Raw genomic sequence first — 18405 nt, 5'->3', positions numbered from 1 at the left:
CTTTTTTTTTTTTTAATTTATTTGACAGACGGAGATCAAAAGCAGGCAGAGAGGCAGGCAGAGAGAGAGAGAGAGAGAGAGAGAGAGAGAGTAGGAAGCAGGCTCCCCGCCTAGCTCAGAGCCCGATGCGGGGCTCGATCCCAGGACCCTGGGATCATGACCTGAGCTGAAGGCAGAGGCTTAACCCACTGAGCCACCCAGGTGCCCCTAAAATTCACATTTCTATAAATGAAAGAGCAAGTCTCATTTATTATGACTTTAGTACAGGTTCATTAGAGAAAATCTGGAAAGCAGAGAAAAGTATGAAGAAAAAAATATCAGTAGTAGTCCTTGCTGTCTGCCTGCTTTTTATTAACATTTTCCTATATCATCAAATACCAATTTTAATGGTATCATAATATTTCATATATGGCAACACTATAATTTAAGTGTAATTTAAACGTCCACTAGGGAAATTAAAATTCCTCTAGTGGGCATTTAAAGTATTTTCACTAACTTCCATCATAGTGAACACCCCTAAATATGCCTCCATATCTTTAGTAATTTCTTTGATTAAAAAGTGTAATAAATTTTTACAAAGTTTAAATAATTTTACATCTCATTAGCCTTATGTGATACCCGCAAACCAGTCTTTCTATAAATGCAAAATAAGATGTGGGTGTTCTTTTTTCTTGTTAAAACATCAGAATCCTACTCGTAACATCATTTTGTATAATTCACATTCCAATATAGCTACATATACCAAGTCCAAAATATTTCTTAACAAATAAATGTAACTTTATAGAACAATTCTTCTCCACCCAAATTTCAAGTAGTAGGTGCTTTTCTTTTCCTTTACCTAACCAGTTCACTCCATTCCTGTGCCACACCTGCCCTATACAACCATATTATCTTCCATGTGCTCCCTTTCCACATGTGAACAAACTTGAGTTTTCCCTGGCTTACCAACGTATTCTAAAGACATATGGAAAAAATTTACAAAAGGGAAAACCATTTTTCATAATTATTTCAAATGATTTATTTTTTACTTCATTTAATTTGATACTGAGAACCTAATCAAATGTATGGTTATGAGTTTACCATTTGTCAATCATTATTTCTTTATCCAAATGTTTCTGCTCACAAGGAGAGAGAATACAAAGAATGTTATGTGGTAAAATGCGAGGACAACTTGTATATATACTTTATGATGCTTTCATATTTTTCAGGATCATTAGGTTAAATTGAACTTAAATCTTGATACAATCAGGATAAAGAAGAATTGATTGTTCTATACCATCACTTTCCATCCATTTAGAAATAAACTATGAAAGAGCATAAAACTCACCTAATATACTCTTAGTTATATGAATGGAATAAGCGATTAAGGGACAAGGAAGGTGAGGTACAGAGTTTGAATATCATCAAGTTATCTGAGGCATTCATTAATCTAACTTCATACATATATATAGTATCCCCAAACTACTGTATTTTTCATCCCCCTGAAAAGAAGAAATATTTTCAAGAGCCAACTAAAGCAGTATTAATTGTGTACTTTTGTAAAGTTACCCAAGAAATCCTATCCATCAAACACAAGATTGTTTCTTAATTCTCACCCTTAGTTAGTTCTTAGAGATAACACTCAAGGGAAATTGGGACAATGCTCCTGTTTAAAACTTTTTTTTTTTTTTTAAAGATTTTATTTATTTATTTGACAGACAGAGAGATCACAAGTAGGCAGAGAGGTAGGCAGAGAGAGAGGGGGAAGCAGGTTCCCTGCTGAGCAAAGAGTCCAATGTGGGGCTTGATCCCAGGACCCTGAGATCATGACCTGAGCCAAAGGCAGAGGCTTAACCCACTGAGCTACCCAGGTGCCCCTCCTGTTTAAAACTTTTATATGGTAACTCTATGATTAAGTTTTTAATCATGCCAAACTACTATTTTTTTCTTTAATTAAGTAAACAAGTTTATATCTTTGTGTTACTGCTTACCAACAGCATTACCATAATGGAACGGTATTATTTTACTAGGACATTGGGTTCAGACCACAACTTTTCTGATTAATTCTATATATAAAAGTTCTGTCTGTCATAGAAAATGAGCTCTAAGATATGAGACAACATCTATTAAGCATCTTATTCAGAAGACATGTTTTAAACCCCAGAGAGAAAATAAAGTTCATAGAAAAAAGGTTTGGTCTACGCTACTGTCTGAATCAGTGTGTCCCTCCACCAAATTATTAAGTTTAAAACTAATGCCCAAGATGATGGTATTACGAGGTAGCTTTTGGGAGGTAATAAAGGTACTTGTGGGCTCTACCATGTAAGGACAAAGCAAAAAGGTACCAGGTATGAACCAGGAAAGAAGCCCTCACTAGAATGTGACCATTCTGGTACCTTAATCTTGGGACTTTCCAGTCTCCAGAACTGTGAGAAATTTCTGTTGTTTATATGTTACCTAGCCTGTAGTATTTTGTTTTAGCATCCCAAATGGACTAATACTGCCATATATTATACAAGGGCTTTCAAAAATTTATAAAACTATTTATTTTGAGGATGTTTAATCTCATAGTGACTAAGCCAAATTTGAATAATATGTGTATGTGAATGATTTCATTATAGAATGCCCATTCCCACCCCCCAAAAAAAGGCTGCGCTGACAAATATTAAATTTAGTATGTGTAGACTAATTTCTACAAAAACAAAAGAAAGACTCAAGGAAAAGTTGGTAGCAATGCACCTGGGTAAAAATGCCGACCCACCTTATCAATACAAAAAAAGCAAAGGAAAAATGAAATTATTTTTACCTTCTTATGGGTAATATGGCCAAACAGAAATGGCTGTTCAATGAAAAGAATGTATATGAAACATCTCTTAGAAGCCAAAATTTCAAAAGTCAAATCACTTACCTATGTATACTCTCTTGCTATATCTCTGCATCAGTAACAACACAAATACATGCAGTGGAATAAGGTTGATAATAAACACATAGCCACCCCAAGCAGAGACCTAGGAGTTAAGAAATGCAAAGTTAAATAGATGTTTGCTTTAAAAAACAGATAAGTTTTTTTTTTTACAATAGATAAGTTTTATTTGTCATGATAATCTAAACATATAATGAACAGACATAAATACGATTCTTAACAATTTTGAGATATGCTTAAAATTGATTTATATAACTTACAAAAAAACCTATTTCTACTTATTTTTATTGATTATGAAAATCACAATCCCATAAAGCCAACATGGTATTCTATGCTCACTGGAGAAATGGTCAAATTAAGTAAGAACACTAAGAACATTATAATTTGTCAATCAGTAGTAAAAAGTCTTTTTCATGAGGGTAAGGATTCTTGGGACGTAGAACATAAATTTTTAAAAGAAAAAAAAAAGGATCTTACTTCCCCCATTTTTGATAATTACATTGCAAGAAGCTTGACTGAGAATAAGAACAATCAATGTTAGCACCAGCCAACAAGTGAATTACAAGGAACACTTAGATAATCTGGATATGTTTTGAGATACTCAAAATAAAAGTGCTACCTCAAGTAGAAATTACTTCCTACTAATGGATTACAAATCAAGACTCCATTTTAATATTTAACATATATCATAAAATCAGAATATCCTATTTAATCAGAATAACTGAGTATGTTCTGGTCTCATTTTTTTTTTTATGTGATTCTTTACTTTTTTTTAAGTAAGCTATATGCGGAAAGTGGGGCTTGAACTCCACGACACTTGAGATCAAGAGTCACATGCTCTACCAACTGAGTCAGCCAGCCATGCCTATTCTGGTCTAAATTAATAAAGATTCTAAAGGTAAGGTTTATTCTCAACCAATAGTATTACTTTTCTGAGTACATTCGATAGGCAATAAGCTCTTGTCAAGATAAAAATTTTAGGTGTGCTCTAATAATTAAAAGCTTAGAGGAACCATTTTACTAAGTCACATGAGGAGAACAGATGTTAACATATATATTGTAACAATGCTACCCTTGTCTAAAACGTTTCAGGACCACTTGTAATGAACTACCCACCTTCAGTGTACAATGCATATAGGAATACCAGTTCAGTGCTTCAGTCCCATGCTATTTCACACCAAAAACAATGTTACTCTGATTGAGCACAGGTCCTAACTGAAGGACTTCAAATTACCTTCAAAATTTAAATGTAGGCTTCAAAGAGGATGGGTACAATAGCACAGAATATGTCTTAGGCTTTAACCATTTTAAAAGGGGCATGGATAATTTGGATGCATATATTCCATGATATTTGTTTAAAAAAAGGGGAAAAAAGCTTACCTAAAATTATCACTAATTTTCAGCATAAGACTACTATATAGGCTGTGCTTTGGGGAGAAAAGGCAGGAGAATGAAGAGGTAATTTTGATTCCTAATCTTAAGTAATCAATTGTAAAAAGTATATAGGCAGTTCCTAGAGGATAGGACCATTATTTAGAAAAAGTTAAACATCTGAAAAGGAAAATTTTTGTTTTACTTGCTGCAAATATTATATTTGAGGGGTTGAATATTAGCTCTCCCACTAAAACAAAGTCCATACACACTCCAAGGATGGAGGTAGGGAAGAGGATGGCAGTAATAAATAGGAATGCATTAAACATCCTAAAGATTTCAGGAGAAAGGAAGTGGAGAACTAGTCTAGATGAGAAGAAAATGATGACGAGGAGGAATTGGTCTAATTGCCAAATACTTGCTAGACTTCCTATAGTTTCAAATATGAATTCTTACCATATAGAAATACGATAAGCAGCAGCACATTGTCCAAAAAACTGACCCAGTTTTTACAGATTTTACCTAAAACACAAACAGGCAAATGTTTATAAATGTTCCTGCTAAATAAACAAAGTTAAATATTTAGTACACTTGTACTACAAAAAGCTAAAGTTATATATTTAAAGAGAGTACAATGGTTATTCAGATATTCAGATCCACTTAATATATGTATTTAGAACACTGGGCAATAGTCAGACATTTTATAAATAGCCCTGATTTTTCTGTTGTTCTTATGCAGTTTTCAGGAAAAAGAATCATCTTAAAAGAAAAAAAATCGTATTTTTCTATTTGCTTTACTTTCTATTTTAAAATGATTAATATCAACAAATTGAGATTTTAACTAAATAAATTTATTCAGCAAATCTACATTTTTATATGTGATTGGTTTTCTTAGGCATAACACCTTAATCTGTAATTTTTCATCATTTGAATATATATATCTTACATACAATTCTAATTATGAGCATCCATTTTTGAAAACCTATCATCAGGAATTTTTATACACCGTAACCAAGAACAATAAGCAATAAATAATAACCTATATCCTCAAGAAACTGATAGTCCTACAATAATTTCTAAGATATGCCAGTAAAATTCTCAATGACTGAATCAGAAAGAGAACCTGCAATCAATGAAAGGTTCAAAAAAATGACAAATCTCTACTGTCTAAAAAAAACTAACCAAAGAAATAATTCCCAGATAAGTTTACATGCTCCTCTGGAAATAATGGTTTGGTTTAGAAAACTGAATTTTAAGTTTCAAAAGCACAAGTTCTAAATACTTACTTATGCCAAGAGCAAAAATGTCATCTTTATTTAAAAAATATATATATACCTGATTTCAAGGAATTTACGTTTAAAAGGAGTCTCTGCTAGTACATTAAAACAAACTACAGGTGACATGTAATCTTTGGGGGAACTGTAAAGCAAACAAACACCTGACTGGAATGAAAGGAGGGGGAGAGGAAGGAAAGAGAAAACATTCCTAGTTTACAGTGCTTTAAAGATAATATTATCAGGCTGACTTCTGTTAGAGTAATGAAAGATTGCTTTGAATTCAACATCGTAGTATATGTGTGACAAAACACATCCCCTTTCCCCCACTGAAACTAGTTTGATCTATGCTAAAATGTGAATAGGGAAGGTAGCATATTAAAATACTGACATTTTAAAAGTGAAAAAAATTTCCAGGGATGATTAGAAATTATTCCTATAATAGCCAATCTTTAGAGAGTGGAAAAGTGAGATGGAATCAAGTGCTAATGCCAAAATCAGAGACCAAGAGACAAATTAGAGAGACCAAAGATTATTTTTAGAAAGGAAAACAACTACCGGGGAAATGGGAATGAAAAGAATGTTCAGAAAGGCCTAATTCTTTTATTTTTTTAAAGATTTTATTTATTTGAGGGAGAGCGAAAACGAACATAGCGGGGGGTGGTAGGCAGAGGGAGAAAGGAGCCTGAGGATGCAGGGCTTGATGATCCCAGGACCCTGGAATCATGACCTGAGCCACCTAGGTGTCCCAGAAAAGCCTTATTCTAAGTGGGGAGACTAGAAGAAATAGTGTTCTCAAAGGATGAGATGCTCCAGAAACAAAATGGAATCCCAAGAAAGGGGGCAAGAAGGCTATGGCAGGTAGATCAATAAAGAAGAAAAAAAAATGATTCTACCTAGCGACTGAGAAAAAAAGGCTATCCAGGGAACTGAAGGTAGAGAAGACAAATGTTGGCAGGGAAAACTTGCAAATGACCATTCAGTGCTTTATATTTGTGTGTCAGTTATTTTATTGCGTCTTAGCTCCAAATGCACGCTTCAATATATATTCTATGATAAACAACAGAATACTTTCTATGTATTTCTCCTTTAAAGTGAGTATGATGTTAAGGTTTCTTGGTAGAGGGTGCTGAAGGAACTCTGTAGCAGAGGCTCTCCAATCATTTCAGGTGTAGGCTGGTATTGGTGGTATGGGTGTGAGAACATCTTGTAGTGCTGACCCTGGCCATGTAGCAGAACACAATCCTCCTATAACTCTGCAGCCTTGGTCTAGTAATAACTTTTCTGCAGTCCTCTTGACATGGTAACCAAAAGCCCTATACAACACAGTCTAAAAGCTTCTTGCCCCTGCTGGTACCCAAAGTTGCACTGCACATGATGCTACAGGTTACCAACTCCCCACTCCTGAATGCCTCACTCCAGAGGGTAGCCAATCACCTGTCATGCAGCTTCAAAGCAGCTCTAGGCTGGGCTAACCATCAAACTTCTCTGGGCCTGGTGGGCAGAACTGTACTCTCTCTAATGAAACCTGAATCCTACGTTCGTCCTTCCTTGACTACCTTCCCTCAGCCCTAGCACATCATACAGCATTTCCTTCTGTATTACTCTTCTATCATAGTTAATATTTCTTTTCCTAAAACTCTCCTTACGTAATCTACAGTGACTGACTGGGCCCAGTCCTGCTACAATCTATTACCAAAATATACTAAGTATAGCCCATATCCTAAAATTACCTCAAACCCTAAAACCAACTGTGTAGGCTAAGAGAGAATGAGAAAAGGAATCAAACATATTCTGCTGTATTTACTAATACACACAAAACTCTGCAAGGCTATGCTAGACACACAAATTATAACTCAAGTCATGACCCAAGTGGAGAGGTAAGACACAAAAGCAAGAACTAAAGTCGAAGCACAATATGACTGAGACCACATGGTAAGTATAGACATTGAGTGGCATAAGGTCCTTATAAATCCTGATGCCTTATAGATCCTATTGGTAACAGAAATACAAGACAGGAGGATGGTATATGACTGAGTGTTGAGGTCCAAATTTACAGTAGTAGGAATGTAGATATAAAGGAGAAGCTATGTTCAAAGGCCAAAGGAACATGTTTTGAGGAACTACTAGAATTAGAGAGTAGTAGAAAAAAAGAAGTTGAGAACTCCTAGTTTTCTACCTTGCAAGCACTACAACCCATCAGTGGGGAAGAGGAAGGCCAAGAGATGGTACCTTTGGATAGGGTTTTTTTTTTTAACTCAGTCTTTGACATGTTAATATTAAAACTCCTGAATTAGAATTCTTCAACAATGGAACTAGAAATCAGGATGAAAAAATGCCTGGGAAATTCCCAAATATTAGGAAACTAAACAACATGCTTCTAAAGAACCCATGGGTCAAAGAAGAAATCAAGAATTAGAAAGACATTTAACTACATGACAATGAGAACACAACATACTGAAATATATGGAGTATAGCTAAAGCAATGATGAAAAGCATAATTTAAATTTCATATTAGAAAAACAAATAGCTAAATTAACTTGACTTCAACATCAAGAAGCTATAAAGGAGCAAACCAAATACAAAATAGAATAATAAAAGTCAAGAATTCAATGAAATAGAAAGCAAATACAGAGAAAAATAAACAAAACCAGAAGATGAATAAACTTTTAACTAGAGTGACCAAGAAAAAAGATACAAATGACCAATAGTAGGAATAAGAGAGGTAACATCACTATCGACTGTACAGAAATTCAAAGAATTATAAAGGAGTATGATGAATAATTTATGCCAACGAATCAGGTCATGTACATGAAATGAAAAATTTCAAAAAAGAAATATTTTACCAAATTATTCATAAAGAAACAAAATCAGAACTGAATTATATAAATAAAAAATGAATTAGTAATTAAAAATCTTCCCAGGTTTAGATGGTTTCACTGGTGAAAATTATCAACAGTTATGGAAGACACAATACCAATCCTATAAAGATACTTTCAGAAAACAGAGAAGAAGGAAACACTTCCCTATCTATTTTAAGAGCCCAGTATAACTCTGAGATCAAAGTCAGACAGGGGCACCTCGATAGCTCAGTCAGTTAAGCATCTGCCTTGGTCTCAGGTCATGATCCCAGGGTCCTGGAATCAAGCCCCCACGACTGAACTCCATTTCTCCCTCGCCTTCTGCCCCTCCCCATGCTTGTGCTCTTGCACAAGCTTTCTCTCAAGTAAATAAATAAGATCTTAAAAAAACAAAAAACCAAAGCCAGACAAAGACATCACAAGAAAACTATATGTTAATAACCCCTCATGGAAATAGATGAAAAAAAAATCTTAACAAAATATGAACAACACGAAACTAGCAATTAAAAAAAAAAAGGATTATATATCATGAACAAGTGGAATTGATCCCATGAATTCAAGGTTGTTTTAATATCTGGAAAAACAAAAAACAAAAAACAAAAAACGCAGTGGTTCCTAATTCCTAACTGTGGACCAGGGAGAAAGTACTCCTAGCATCTAGTATGTGGATGTAAGGGATACACTAAACACTCTGCAACATAAGAAATAACTGCCTGTCCCCAAATGTCAACAGTATTAAAGAAGAGAAACATCGAATTAATATAATTAGGGACAAAACCATATGATCATCTCAATAGACATAAAAAAGCTACTGACAAAATCTAACATTCGTTATAAAAATCTAAAATTCTAACAAAATCTAACATTCGTGATAAATATTCTCAAATTGAAAATATACAAAAACTTCCTTAAGCTATGGTAAAGGACATCTATAAAAAACAACTAACATCATACTTAATGGTGAAAGTTTGAATGCTTTCCTTTTAAAATCAGGAAGAAAAGGATAAAAAAATTCTCACTGCTTCTACTGAACACTGTTGGAGGTTCCAACCAGTATAATGACGCAAGAAAATTTCTGTTCTTAGAAAGATAGTGTTAAAAAAATAAAAGTACAAGCTACAGACTGGGAACAAATGTTTACAAAACATACATCTGATAGAAAGAAAACTTGTTTCCAGGGCCACCTGGGTGGCTCAGTGGATTAAAGCCTCTGCCTTCAGCTCAGGTCATGATCTCAGGGTCCTAGGATGGAGACCCGCATCTCATCGGGCTCTCTGCTCAGCAGGGAGCCTGCTTCCCTCTCTCTCTGCCTGCCGCTCTACCTACATGTGATCTCTGTCAAATAAATAAAATAAAATAAAATAAAAACAAAAAAAAAGAAAGAAAACTTGTTTCCAAAATATATAAAGAACTCTTACAACTCAATAATAAGAAAACAACCCAAGCAAAACATAGGCAAAGGTCTGAAGAGACATTTCAAAGAAAAATCAGAATGCGAAATAAGCACATGAAAAGATGCTCAATGTTACTCACTGGAGAAAAGCAAATTAAAACCATGAGATACCACTACATACCTACTAGAATGGCTGAAATTTAAAAATCTGAACATATCACGTGCTGGTAAAAGCAGTGTAAATACAATGCCTCATACTTTGCTGGAAGGAATGAAAAATAACACGGCCACTCTGGAAAGCTGCTTTGGCAGCTGTTTATAAAATTAAACATGTACTTATATTACAAACCAGCAACCCCCCACACACCTAGGCATCAGTCCAAAAGGAATACTAATATATGCTCATATGCAGAACTATATGCAAATACTTTTAACTACTTCATCATAAATGCCAAAAATTGGGAAAAATAAGCAACAGTATATCCATATAGTACACCCATACTACTAAGCAATAAAAAGCAACAAACTACTAAAACATACAAACATGGATGACTCTCAAAAGTCTTATGCTAAGTGAAGTAAGCCATACATAAAGAGTCACCCTTTACTGCATGTTTCTACAACTTGGCATTATGGAAAACAAACTCCCAAAAATATGTAGATAGAAATCAGATCTGCGGTTGCAAGAAATATGGTTTAAGGAGAGGACTGATTACAAAGGCAGAGGATAAAACCATAAAAAATAAAACTCTATAGGAGGCAACAGTATGTACTGCTCCCAGTACTATTTCATCTGCATCAGCTCTGTTGTTGGTGAGTACTAACACAGAGGTAAAAACAAACAGGTACTCATCAATTTCCGTGTTCCTATAATGCTTTACACATTAACTCATTTAAACCATATTAACGTAGGTACTATTATTACTTCCATTTTATAGCTAGTTTAATAGACATGGGGGTGGTTTAAATAACTCCTAGTGATAAGAACTGAAATCCGGGAAAGAGGAAACCAGACCATGGCAGTTTGGCTCCAAAGACTCTACTCTTAAGTACTTGATCCTGACCAAAAAAAAAAAAAAAAAGTTTAGAAACTATACGACACAAATCTAAAAGCATATTAAAAAATGTTTGGAAATGGTGCTTTGAAAACAGAGTACTTCATTTAAAAAATTCTGAAGACATAACTTGTAAGAGACATTAAGCAGTTTAAAAAGAAACATAACAAATGAGGAATCAGTAGACAACTTAATTTACATTTTAGAGATCAGACATAAGATGTTTTCAACTTCATGTCATTTGGCTACCAAAAAACTTCTTACAGTAGTCAGAGCTATTATTATTTTTACTTTCAATTGGTAAAGATTGAATTTGACATAAATGTAATTAATAAACTCTGTAACTAAAACGTTTTTTATATTTCACTTATAAGAAAAGTGAGTGAGAGTAAAGTGTCAAACAACTTGCCCCAAGTCAGAAAATGAGTTCTTATGTTAAGAATTCCAAACCAACGCATTTCAAATATTGGAGCTGCTTCTACTTTAAACCCATTTTAAATATGTTGCTTGAAAAAATAGAACAAAGGAAAACCTTACAAAATAATTTAGTCCTTAGTGAGTATGCTTTATCATTCTGTCACACTATCATTCTTTTTTTTTAAGATTTTATTTATTTATTTATTTGTCAGAGAGAAAGAGAGAGAGAGCACACAAGCAGGCAGAGATGGAGAGAGAAGCAGGCTCCCAGGACCCGGGAATCATGACCTGAGCCGAAGGCAGCAGCTTAACCCACTGAGCCACCCAGGTATCCCTCACACTATCATTCTTAAAAGCAATAGGATACTCATAATTGCCCCACCAGTTCATCAACATCATTTAACTCTGTATAATCAACATATAAAACAGCACCGGTTCCACGCTGTGTTCTACAAAAGTATCTGTTGAATTAATAAAACAAAATTATGCCACTTAAAAAGAATATTGTAATGGAGAACCCGATGCAAAATTCGTATGGAAATACAAAGGACCCTAAATGTCCAAACAAAAATTATTTGTGTATAAAAGCTAGCATTATGTTACTTCGATTTGTAATTCCAAATTTAGTTTTCTACATACTTTAGGAGACTAATACAACTAAAAGAGTTATTAGTTTATGTCTTTGCACACACAATGTATAAAAATCTAATTTTGTGACAAAAAGAGTAGGAACAGAGTTGTAAGGAGATTTTTTAATGTGCTACTGAAGATAAGCTAGTATAAATTGAAATAAGAGTATTATAATATTAGAATGATAAATGTAACTCCGATGGTAACCACAAAGAAAACAGCAATATAATATATACCAAAAGGAAATGAGAAAGACATTTAAACATTTCACTACCAAAAATAAATAAATAAAAAAAATTAAAAAATCAAATCAACACAAAAGACAGTAATTAGGGACAGAAAAGCTACTAGGCATATAAAAAATGAATAGCAAAATGTTAGAAATAAGATCTTTCTTATCAAGAAGCACTTTAAATGTAAATGGCCAGACAAAAACACTACACGTAAACCTACTGACCAGTTCTCACCTATGAACACTGATGCAAAAACCCTCAACAGAATACTAAAAAACAAATTTAGCAGCAAGTATATCAAGTATGAGATTATAGAAAAACAGGTTTAAACATGCAAAGACTTGAGGAATACTGTACTTTGAGACCTTCCTAAGGCATGTACCAGAAGAATACCTTGGTCCAACTGAGAAATATATGGCTTAGTCTATTGAGCAACCGATCTCATGATCATATGGGTGGTGGAACCGGGCCACACTGGGCTCTGTGCTCAGTGGGGAGTCTTCCTGAAGATTCTCTCCCTCTGCCCCTTCCCCCACAAGCACATGTGCATACGTGCTCTAAATTAAATAAATCTTTAAAAATATTTTAAAAAATATCAATATACAAAATATGTGTTAATACACAGTTAATAACATTTTGTTAATATACAACATATAATGTAAAAGCCATATATGGAAAAGTCCACAGCAAACACAATGGTGAAAGGCTGAAGTTTTTCCTGTAAGATCAGGAGGACAGGGCCCACTTTTGCACTTCCAGTCAACATAATACAGTTGGCCCTTGAACAATGCAGGGGGGTTAGGGGCACTGATCCCCATACAGTTGCAAATTTGCATACAACTTTTGACCCTAAAAAACTTAACTACTAACAGGGGAACTTTACCCCTAACATAATCAGCTGATTGACACATACTTTAATGTTACATGTTTTTACAATGTATTCTTACAATAAAGCCAAAGAAAGTATTTTAAAAATCATAAGGAAAATACATTTATATTCTGTACTGTATCTCTTGAAAAAAAAAAAAAATCTGCACAAGTGAATCCGCACAATTCAAACCTGTGTTGTTCAAGGGTCAACTGTACTTGAAGTTTTAGAGCAGACAAGAAAAAGAAAAGGCATCCAAATTAGAAAGAAGTAAAATGATTCCTATTTGCACATAATATGATTTTATATGTAGAAAACCTTAGATTATACACATACACAAGCGGTCAGACCCGATAAATGAATTTGGCTAAGTAAGCAGGATACAAGTCAATATACAAATAGCAGTTGATTTCTATACCAACAATGAACAATCTGAAAAGGAAATTACTGAAAAAATTCAATTTCAATAGCATCAAGAATAAAATACTTATGAATTAACAATGAAAGACTTCTAACAATGAAAACTCTAGAACACCGTTATACAAGATTAAAGACATAATGGAAACATCCCATGTTCATTCATGAATTGAAAGACAGTATTAAGATAATAGTACTCAAAGTGATCTACAAAGTCAATGTATTCAGATTCAAAATCCCAATGATTTTTTTTTTTTGCAGAAGTAAAAAACCCATTTTATAATTTATACAGCATCTCAAAAGACCCCTAATAACCAAAAGTATCTTGAAAAAGTTCAAGCTAGAAAAAACATACTTCCTGATTTTCAACCAGGGTGCCAAGACCATTCAATGGGGAAAGGATAATCTTCAATACATGTTGCTGGGAAAGCTGGACATCTGTGCAAAATAATGAAGTTGAACCCCTACCTAACACAATATACAAGACTGACTCAAAAAGATCTGAATGTAAGACCTAAAACTCCTATAAGAAAACACAGGGCAAAAAGTTTCATCACATTAAATTGGCAATGATTTCTCAGATAAGACACCAAAGGCAAAGCAGCAAAAGAAAAGACTCACAAATTGGACTTCATGGAAAATTATAAACTGTCAAGACAATATAATAAAAAGGCAACTCTTGGAATGAGAGAAAATGTTCAGAAGTGATGCATCTTATAATGGATTCATATTGAGAATATATAGAGAACTCCTAAAACTGATCAACAGCAACAAGAAAAACCTTATTCAAAAATGGGCAAAGGACTTAAATAAGCATTTCTCCAGATATACAAATAACCACAAGCAAAGATGCTCAACATCATTAGGTACCAGGAAAATGCAAACCAAAACTACAATGAGATACCATCTCATACCCATTAAGATAGCTACTATCAAAAAAATAAAGGAATTAGAAAAAGAAAATAACAGGTGTTGACAAGGATGTGAGAAAAACTGGAACCCTTGTGTACTGCTGATGGGAACGTAAATTGATACAGTGGCTATGGAGAACAGAAAGGTAGTTCTTAAAAAAATAGAAAACAGTATTATCACATGATCTGGCATTGAACTTCTGGGTACGTACTGCAAAGAACTGCAAACAATATCTCACAGATATCTGTACACCTATGTTCATAGAAACGTCATTCACAATTGTTAAGATATAAAAGCAACCCATGTGTCCATCAACTGATGAATGGATAAACAAAATGTGGAATCTAAACAAAGTGGAATGTTATTCTGCCTTAAAAAGGAAGGAAATTCTGACATATGCTTACAACATGTGTGAACCTTGAGAACATGATATTACGCTAAGTGAAATAAGCCAATGACAAAAAGACAAAAACTGTATGATTCCACTTATATGAGATACTCAGGGTAATCAAAACGAAAGAGACCAAAAGTAGAATAGTGATTGTCCGGGACAAGGGAGGGAAGAACGGGGAGTTACTGTTTAATGGATATAGTTTCAAGTTTCCTAAGATGAAAAGTTACAGAGATGGATAGTAGTAGTGGTGAATGTATTTAAGGTACTTATAAACAGTTAAGTTTTATGTGTATTTTACCATAATAAAAACAAGAGTTACAACCTCATACCAATAGGGGATATATTAAAAACACACAAACACAGAAAAAAATTATTGGCAAGGATTTAGAGAAATTATAACCTTCCTAAATTGTTGGTAGGAATGGTATGCACATGGTACAACCACTGAGGGAAAAAGTCTTCAGGTTTCTCAAAACGTTACACAGAGTTACCATGTGAACCAAACAATTCTACTCTTAGATATGTACGAAAGAGAAATGAAAACATACATCCACACAAAAACTTGTACACAATGTTGTTAGCAGCATTATTCATAATAATCTATATGTGAGAACTCAACTGTCCCAACAACTGATGGCTAAAAATAAAATAAAATAAAATAAAATGCAGCATATCCATATAATGCATCATTCAGCCATTAAAAGGAATGAATTATTGATACATGTGAACAACATGACTGATAATGCTAAGTGAATGGAAGCCATACATAAAAGGTCACATATTTTACGTGGGTTTTACTTGTATGAAAAATCTAGTACTGGTTAAGATTATAGGGGCAGACATTAAATTAATGGAGGGAAGGGGAATTGGGAAAATACAGAGTTTCTTCGGGGATGATAAAATGTTCTGTAAGTAAGTAGAAGATATGAAAAAACACTAACATATACTTTAAAATGGATGAAATAGTGAATTTTTTGTTATATGAGTTTTGTCTCAATTTTCAAAAGTTAAATTTTTAAAATATTGAAAGGTAATTAAGATACCAGCTAAGGCACTCTTGCAATGGTTCAGACTCATGATATGTTAAAAAACAACAAAAAGCAAAAAACTGAGAAATACAAGGGTACCCGGGTGGCTCAGTTGGTTGAGCGACTGACTCTGGATTTCGACTCAAGTCATAATCTCAGGGTCGGTAGTGAGATCAAGTCCCATGTCAGGCTCTGCACTGGGTGTGGAACCTGCTCAAGATTCTCTCTTCCTCTGCCCCTCCCTACCTCTGCTTGCACATGCTCTCTCCAAAAAAATTAAAAAATAAAATACAAAACTATGCAGACAATACCACTTTTTTGTTTTTCTTTTCACTTCTGTGTTTCTTAAAAATATAAAGAAATTAGAGAAGTGATGAAATGCAAATGGTAATAATAGCTGGGTGATGGTTTCTGTACATTATTTTTCTGTTTCCAAATTTCTAACAAATAGGATATATTATTTATTTTTTTAAAGATTAAAGATTTTTTAAAAGATTAATGTATTTATTTGAGAGAGAGAGAGAGAGTGCATTTGGTGAGGGGAGGGGTAGAGAGGTAGAGGTTCTTAAGCTGACTCTACAGTGAGTGCAGAGCCTGATGCAAGGGTCAATCCTACATCCTAAAGATCACCACCTGAGCCAGAACCAAGAGTCAGATGCTTAACCCACTGTGCCACCCAGGCACTCCAGGATATTACTTTTTAAATTATAAAATGTTTCAAATATATAGAAGATAAAGAATAGACTTCTAAATGAGAATGCTTATTTGCTTCAGATGATTTTATTAAAAATTTTAACAACATAGTTGAACATCCCTTAAAACTCCTTCCTCAAAAATCACTTACTCACACTATATTGAGAACAACCACACTATACTGAGAACAACATCAATCGAAGTTGATGTACATGATGGATATATATGCTATATTTTTATTCACAACATATGGTATGATTTATACTGCTTAAAATTTAAATAAAGATATCATACTGTACATATTGCACCTCAACTTATTTTTTCCACTTGGCATTATATTATAAAGATCTATCAACATTCATATATACTTTGAAAATTTTAAAGATTATATGTTAAAAGGCCTCAAACAGATGTTCCAAATTTTGTGTTTTTTTCCTCTTATGCACAAAATTAAGACTACGTTTTTAAACAGTTTTGGATGAATACAGCAGCATTAGCAGCATCCTACTGCTTGTCATCATATTCATCTCCATGGGTGTTTTCTTCTGAAATTTGAAATCAAGTAACCATCTACATTGTTGACTAAAACATTCTCCCCTGAAATTTCCAAAGTAAAAATTTCTAAGAGCTAAGTAATTTTAAAAGATGTAATTATTAAAGAGAAAAATAATGCTTCCATTCACCTAGATACCTAAAAATATACTTAACACATAAAAAAGTATTCACATGTAAAATTTTTGGCCGTTTTCAACATTGAAAGAGTATGAGCAGAGGCTACAAGTAAAATAAAAAACAAATGCAAGCTTTAAGTTGAAGCCAGTACTAAGTAACATCCTTTTACATGTTAAAAAGAACATTAAGTTTAGGTAACTTGGCAACATACTTCTGGTTTCTGGTTCCAAATATAAGGAATCATTCTATCCTAACAGAAAGAAAAAACCTGAACAGACTGAAAAATCAACAACTCTTCCTGGATTTGTGAGGAAATGACAAAGGACAAATTGCTGCCCTAAAGATTAGAGATATACATGCAAACACAGTGTCACACCCGTGGGAACTGATATGGGAAACAGTGGGAAACACAGCACATAGGAAAACCTGAACTGTCTGAGGAAAGGCTGGAAGCTCGGTGTGAATAATTCAGTGTGGAAACTTAAAAAAAGTCCAGAGTGAACCCATTTGTACAAAGGCCCCCACAATTCTGTGGGGTTTGCCTCTAGGAACTCCATCAGGTTCTTACAGTAAATATAAGAAACAAATCCCCTTTCCAGCACAAGGAAGGGAAAGGAAACATTTTGAAATACGTCTGAGCATTCTGTTCTTAACAAGGCCTGTCCTTGGAGAACTTATGTGGAGGAGGGGAAATATCCAACTCCAGTCAGCTCCAGCCAACCCTGTCTACTTAAGTAAGGCAGAGGGGAGGAGGGCAATACACTACAAAGTTCACAATCCTGCTTACTAAAAGACTCGGACCTAATCATACAAGTACAGAATGCTTTCCCTTTCCATACACCTTAACTCTTATTTATCATAATTCCTTTTACCTAGTACATCAGGAAAAGAAAGAATGAATAGCGTATTTGAAACAATAATGACAGAGAATTCCCCAAACTAATGTCAGACACCAAACTAGAGATCCAGGAAACTCAAGCACTAAAGAAAAAACGCCAAAAATCCAACTACCCTGTACCAGGCACATCTCTGTCAAACTACAGAAAATTTTAAAAAATTCTGAAAAAAGCCAGAAGAAAGACACCTTACCTAGAGAGGGACAAAAATTACATGACGCCTACTCAGAAACCAACCAAGCAAGCAAGAATAGAACAGAATTAGATATTTAAAGTACTGAGAGGGAAAAACACCAACCCAGAATTCTGTACCCTGTGAAATTATCCTTCAAAATTTAAGGAGAAATAAGGACTTTTACAGACAAACAAAAATTGAGAGAATTTGTTGA

General features: G+C 34.1%; 1 protein-coding gene across 1 annotated transcript in view; it reads right to left on the bottom strand.

Moving 5' to 3' along the window:
* STT3B (STT3 oligosaccharyltransferase complex catalytic subunit B) overlaps positions 1-18405 on the bottom strand; it is a 105495-nt gene that overhangs the window by 29936 nt on the left and 57154 nt on the right. Inside the window, exons 4-5 of the mRNA XM_046002601.1 lie at positions 4730-4795; positions 2888-2987 (exon numbers count right to left, since the gene is read on the bottom strand). Of these exons, the coding sequence (XP_045858557.1) occupies positions 2888-2987; positions 4730-4795 (166 nt within the window). The remainder of the gene's footprint in view (positions 1-2887; positions 2988-4729; positions 4796-18405) is intronic.

The sequence above is a fragment of the Meles meles genome, chromosome 4 (assembly GCF_922984935.1).
Source record: "Meles meles chromosome 4, mMelMel3.1 paternal haplotype, whole genome shotgun sequence".
Lineage (NCBI taxonomy): Eukaryota > Metazoa > Chordata > Mammalia > Carnivora > Mustelidae > Meles > Meles meles.
This window is presented reverse-complemented; position numbering and strand designations above follow the sequence as displayed.